Genomic DNA, 6,593 nt, shown 5'->3' with positions numbered 1-6,593 from the left:
TGACAATGCGGCGCTCATCAGTATGCCTAAAAAGTTGCTAATACCATGTTTTTTTCTTTAATAAAAATGTGTGCAGTGCAAAAAAAATGCATATTAGTTAAAAACATGTTCACCTCTGATTTCTGCCTAATTATATTAGTTAGCATCCTTGATGTTTTCAGAGAACTGCAAACACACAGTCTTTTATTAAAACGGAAGTTATAGCTGCTTCAGACTCTCAGGGGCCATAGCCTCAAAATTGCAAGAAATAGGCAAAGAGCACAAGATCCAAATCTCTGAGGATTGGGCAGGGAATGCTGAGGGCAGGCATAAATGCTGTTTAAACACCAGTAGTTTGCTAAAAGATCTTAACACAAGTGAAATTAAAATTGCTAAACATCACTTGACAATAAAAAATTTAGACCTGATGTGTGTACATTTTGTTTTATTTTATTTTTGAAACAATCTTGCTCTGTAGCTCAGGCTGACTCAGTTCTCACTAATTACTACATGCTGGCCTTAAACTCTAAATCTTCATGCCTGAGTCTAGCCTTCTAAGTGCTGGGATTACAGGGCACCATACCTGGCTACATTTTTAAAATTTTTTTCTTGGTATGTGTGTGTTGTTTTGGTTTTGTTTGGTTTTGATTTTTAGTTCTTGGTTTTTGGCTTTCAAAGATAGGGTTTCTCTGTGTAGCCCTGGGTGTCCTAGAACTCACTCTGTAGACCAGATTGACCTCTAAATCATAGAGATCTGCCTGCCTCTGTCTTTAACTGCTAAATAGGCACAATACACAATACTTCAGCCTTTCCCGAGATGCAATAAATATAAGCAAATATTATGGGGGGTGCTTTAGAGACCCACCATCAAAGGTTGTTGGTTTAACTGTCCAGTGCCCTTTGGGAGCCTATATGCCAAGTTGTCATACAAGAAGGCAATTGATTTTTTTTTTAAAGAATATTATTTTCAGATGTGGATAGTAGAAAAAAGTGCTGTAGCTGTTCGAAAAACAGTGAAATAAAGATTATCCAGTGACCAATAATATGAGAATATTGATTTTAAAATGCAGTGTATGTGTGTGCATGAGTGCCCGTCAAGAGGTTAAGCATTTTGCTCCACAATCTGCAGTGAAGAATCAAAGTCCTGAGCTACCACTGGAGTCTTCCTAACAAGCAGCAGATGAAAGGGACTCTACAACAGTCTTCAGTGGGGCCCACAATAACCAGACTTTTTTTTAAAGATACACATGTTGCCTCAATGGATTTATTTATTTGTAGAGGGCTGGAGAGATGGCTCACAACCAAAAATATTTATTTATGTAAAGACAGAGTCTCATGTAGCAGAAGTTGGTCTCAAACTCACCAAGTAGCCTGACCCTCCTGCCCCCACCTTCTAGGAACTTCATACCACACTGAGAATAAAATTCAGGGCCAGGCTAGGCACGCACTCTATCAACTGGGCTATATCCCCAGGTCATGCTAAGAAAAGAATTTTGATGGCAATGTCCTATAGATTTATCTAATACACAAGGCTGCGTTGGTAGTTGGGCTTTGGAACCCATCATCTAAAAGCTTTCTGGGCTGTTGTTTGGTCTGTGATAAGTTCCAAGTGCATGGGTAACTTCAGTGTCCTGCTTTTCCTAGCTCTACACATCTTATCAACCAGATTCATGAATGCCGTTGGCCACAGCCACTCTACACGAAGCGTTGGTTCATGGCTAATCAAACTTGTGAAAGCAATTCAAATCAATTTCATGTGCGTTGCTCGATCTTTTGACTAGCCATCATGGCAATTACGCCTTCATTGTTCAAACTGTACTAATGAAAAATAAAGAACCTCCACAAGCAACATTAATTTTTCCGTTGTTACAGAAATAGACATTCTTCTCCGTGTAAAAGCCTCAGTGGATGTGTACAAATTATGTGTATGGATGTTGGAATGAGTATGTCTGGGTACTTGTAAGGAAGTTCAGAAACTGGCTTAGTAAGGAAACTAAAATAGTGAATTCTTAATTCTTAGTACCTGAAAGCTGCATGTTATTTTAGTTTAGTTTAATATTACCCATGGTGATTCTCTTGCCTCAGCTTCTGGGACAGCTGGGATTATAAAGTGAGCCAGTACACCAGATGTAGTGGGATAAAACACTCCCTGTCTATATCGGGGAAGCACTCAGCATCACCCCACCCAGAAAACTAGTAAATATGTAAGTTTCAAACACACAGTAGTTGTATTTTACAAAATCTATATTTCAATGTGTACATAGTTAAAAAAATACAGAGCGCTCATGTCCAAGTACTCTACCAGGCCCCTCCCCCCGGAAAATAAAAGTCTGACTCCACCTGCTGCATGCACACACAGTATTCGGAACATAAATGCACTTCCATGACAAGGTAGCTGCTCTGAACACACACAAGACACCTAATATAACTCCACCCAATCAGAACAAACTTGCAGAGTTTAAGAAGGTAGCGCTTTGTCCGATGACTCAATACCAGCCCAATGCAATCCAATTTTGATCAATAAAGGAATTCTTTTCCTTGAGACAGGGTCCCATTTATTTTCCTCTCCCTCCCAAATGATGCTAGGATTATAGGCATGATCACCAGCCTTCTGCCTGTGAGGTGTTGGGGCACGAGCCCATGGCTTTGTACAGGCTAGACAAGTATTCTACCAACTCAGATAGACCCCAGCCCCAGGTACTAAGCTTAAAGTGGTAGGGCATTATTTTCATAGCAGCCCAAAGTCATTCACAATGTCCATTCATGAAATCTAGAAAACACAAGAAAAATGAAGGAAGGAGAGCAACGAAACTATTTCATCTACGGTCTCAAAGGCGAAGGAAATTAACCGCAAAGGTGACTGATTTTCTTCCTAAGACTCGCAGGCCACCCTAAACACCGTGCGGCTTAGCTGGCCATGGGGAAGGGCTCGGGCTGGAAGCCGAAGAGCCTCTGGCCATAGGGCTCGGACTCAGCCTGAAGCCTGGCACCGGGAAAGGGAAGGTAGGGGTGGTCTCGACCCCGCTGCTCGCAGTGCAACCCCACCCAGTCCCGCTCGGCCTCGGCCAGGATGCGCGTGAGCGCCACGATGTAGCTGAGCGCCATCTGCAGCGTCTCGTACTTGGACAGCTTCTTGTCCTGGCCCCACTGCGGCACCACCCGGCGCAGCCGGTCGAACGCGGTGTTCAGCCCTTGCATGCGGCGCCGCTCGCGCGCGTTGGCCGCCAGGCGCCTGCGCGCCGCGCTCTCCAGCCGCCCGGGCGCCGTGCACGAGACCGCTGCGCGCTCGGCTGCACCGGCGCACGGAGGCGCGCCGCGCGCTCCCGCCGGAGAGCCGTGTGGTTTGCAGGCCGACTTCATCCACGCTGCGGATCTGCGTGGCTCCGGGGAGTGAATAAGTCACAGCCGGGGTGACTCACGTGCAGTCAGTCAGTCAGTGTACAGTGGGCAGTGGGGGACCCTGGCTTCTGTCCGGCTGATGTCTCTTCCCTTCCCCAGATGCAGCTGGAAGGGATGCTCAGGGAAAAGTCATTTTCCCCCACAACCACGTGAAGTTGAACAAGGAGGAAACTTCCTTGCAGTTTGCTGCGGGTGGTTCTGTGGATGAGGGGAAGAAGGCCCTGCCAATTATCTGGGAAAGCCTGAGACTGCTTTTCGGGGTGATGAAATCTTCGAAGGAACTCAGCTAGGTCAGGACCGCCCGCAGTAGATGTCTAAATGTTGGAGAGGACTGGGTGAAGCGGTGAGGGAGGAGAATTTATAGCCCAGGGCTCAAAGAGGGAACAGGTGGTGGCAGGTGGGCGGGCGTCCCTCCGATTCCATCTCAGCACCTTCCTACCCTGGGAACTGCGGGGGGGGGGGGGGAGGAAGGGAGACGCACAGCAAAATCCTAACATTACTGCCTTCGTCTGTTCAAGTTTCTCCAAAGCAATGTCCAGCACTAACTAACGCACCATCTGGAGTGGCCTGGCCTGGCTGTCCCCAATAGAATAACAAGGTGGGGGTGGAGGGGAGAGCGTGGTCCATCTTTTCCCATACCAGCGGGCAGCTTACATATTAAAAACAAAGCCCAGGTTTTTAAATGATTAAGTAGAAAACAATGGAGTGAAGACGTTGATTTTGACATTGTTAGGTTTTGCTTTGCTGAGAAGTGGCAATTTTACATTCTAAAATATTAACACTTTCACTTAATTTACTAAATCAATTCAGACAAATTGGGAAGTCCTAATGTTATTGCAGACCTGGAATGGGACTCGGCAAATAATTTCCATGAAACAACTTACAAAGTAGACATGAATGTGCCTATTTTCAACTTGATACTATGCTAATTATGTGAATGAGTTTCACAGATCCCAAGACCTTGGCAGATTAATTCAGCATCTCTGTTTCATTTTATTTATTTATTTATTTGCTCATTAATGTTTGTGGTGCACACACTGAAATGATAACCAATCACTTCATTATTTAGCACTTAAATGCAATAAAATGTTTTCACATACACGTATGTGCAAAATGGAGACATCTAAATAATTTGGGAGTTTCAAAAATAGTTCTTAATGGACCTCAATGTTCTAGTATGTCATCTGTCTTCAAGAACAGTAATAAAACATGATTCCACCACTGATAATTATTTGATTTACACAGAGAAACCTTTGATTTCCTTTCTCTCATCTCAGCTTGTTTCAAAGGAATCAAGAGGCAAAGAAACAGGCTCCAAATAGTTTCAATACATTTTAGGAAGGGCTGAATATAAGTCCTCTCTCCTTCTGAAACATGGGTATGTCAGCAATACCCTCAGATATTTTTGTTTGATTCAATCATCTATATGCTCATACAAGCCAAGAGCCGTTTAGCTTGGATTTGTTTCCCCTCCAGCACCTCAGACTACAACCCAACACCATCTCCCTGACTTCAAGCCGGGCCCTCCCATAAATAGTTTATCAATCCGCAGCTGAAGCACTGACAGCAAAATGAAGTTGACCAACCTGAAGACAATGGGATGCGATTGGACATTAATAATGTTTAGAGTGACAGATGTTGGACACAGACTTTTGCACAGAGCCACTCGGCCCTGTCACTTTTGAGTCCTAACAGTTGTGTTGGGAACTGCCATTCTGTGATGGGAACGATGTGTTAGTCTTCAAAATGTCAAGTTATGCTTTTTAAAGTTTTCTCAGAAATCTGCTTTGTTAGTGCTGTTGTTCCCCGCATTCATTTAGCTCACCCTTCTCCCCTGAATCGGCTCCTCTATGATGCACCGTGGATAATGCCCCCACCCCCACCCCGTAAAACAGCCCATTTACACCTTCTGCCCATTATTGTCCAACATATTAATAAGATCTGTAGTTTTGAAAATGGTGTATCCAGGGTAGGTAAGATTTTGCCCCACCCACCAGAGAGTCAAAAGCACAGAATAAAATAAACAATGGGACACAAACTACATGTGACATGAAATTGATCCAAAGTTAGTGGGATTTACTTAAACTAAAGGGCCCCAGGGGACATCTAGTTATACACCTTCCAAGTGTGTCTTGAAGGACATTGAGAGTTCTACTTTCCCACACCTGAATAGACATGATGAAAACTCGGCACAGGAAAATTTCTGAGACTCCTAGGAGAAGGGAAATCTATTTATTGGCTTTAGCATTGCATAGACTGGTTGGAACCCAGAATTCTCTTCTACATAGTTATTAACATTCTTTGTATACCTTTTCAAAGGTACACCTGCTCTAGCACCCTCCATGTGATTTATTTATTTATTTATGGACAAGATTGCCTATATTACAGGCTGGCCATGAACTTGCTATTAGCTGAGGATGACATCTACCTCTAGAGTGCTGGGATTACAGGTGTGCACTACCTACCACACTTAGTGCCCGCAGTGCTAGGAATCAAACCAGAGCTTCTGGCACTCTGGGCAAACAATCCGCTGGCAGTTATATCCCAGGCTTGGCCTTCAATTTATCACAGAGAGAAGATTTCAGTTCAGGGAATCAACACTGTGCTTGGAAACTGGGAAAGTCGTGGCTGGATTAAGAGAGGAAGTCAAGTCCCTTGAATCCTTTCATCTTGACAATAGGACAAGAGAGAGCCACCGATGACTTCCCAAAGTCAGGCAAAGCACTTGTAAAAGTTTCAGGAGTATGATTAGCCTTGCCATTATTAAAGATCAATTAGCTTTGAACTGCAACCCTAGTGTCTAGGACGAAGCCCAGAAAATACTAAGAACTCAGTAAATGACCCAGAAGGAGTGACTGGGGCAATACATTAGATAAACTGATGTAATAATAAGTACATTTCTAGTGAATAACCAACCCATAGAATGATTTGCAGCTCTCTTCCTCCTCATAGAGATAGAGACATACAGATGGGATGGGGTACACACAAAGAAGAGACAGACAGACAGGCAGATACCTGCAGAGAACACAAGCTATCTCTGAAACTTACATTTTATTTTTTTGGATAGTGTGTGTGTGTGTGTGTGTGTGTGTGTGTGTGTGTGTGTGTGTGTGTAATAGCCCTAGCTGTACTAGAACTCACTCTGTTCTAGTTCAGGCTAGCCTTGAACTCACAGAGATCCTCTGCTTCTGCCTTCCAAGTGCTAGGATTAAAGG

The 6,593-nt window shown here is 44.0% G+C and overlaps 1 protein-coding gene across 1 annotated transcript; it reads right to left on the bottom strand.

The window, feature by feature from the left end:
• Positions 1-2,623: 2,623 nt before the first annotated feature.
• Atoh7 (atonal bHLH transcription factor 7) lies at positions 2,624-3,585 on the bottom strand. The gene has a single exon (XM_051186549.1). The coding sequence runs from the start codon at positions 3,337-3,339 to the stop codon at positions 2,887-2,889; it is 453 nt and encodes a 150-aa protein (XP_051042506.1). The 5' UTR covers positions 3,340-3,585; the 3' UTR covers positions 2,624-2,886.
• Positions 3,586-6,593: the final 3,008 nt, after the last annotated feature.

The sequence above is a fragment of the Phodopus roborovskii genome, unplaced genomic scaffold (genome assembly GCF_943737965.1).
Source record: "Phodopus roborovskii unplaced genomic scaffold, PHOROB, whole genome shotgun sequence".
Classification (NCBI taxonomy): Eukaryota; Metazoa; Chordata; class Mammalia; order Rodentia; family Cricetidae; genus Phodopus; species Phodopus roborovskii.
The sequence above is the reverse complement of the archived record's forward strand: the minus strand, read 5'-3'. Positions and strand labels throughout refer to the sequence as shown.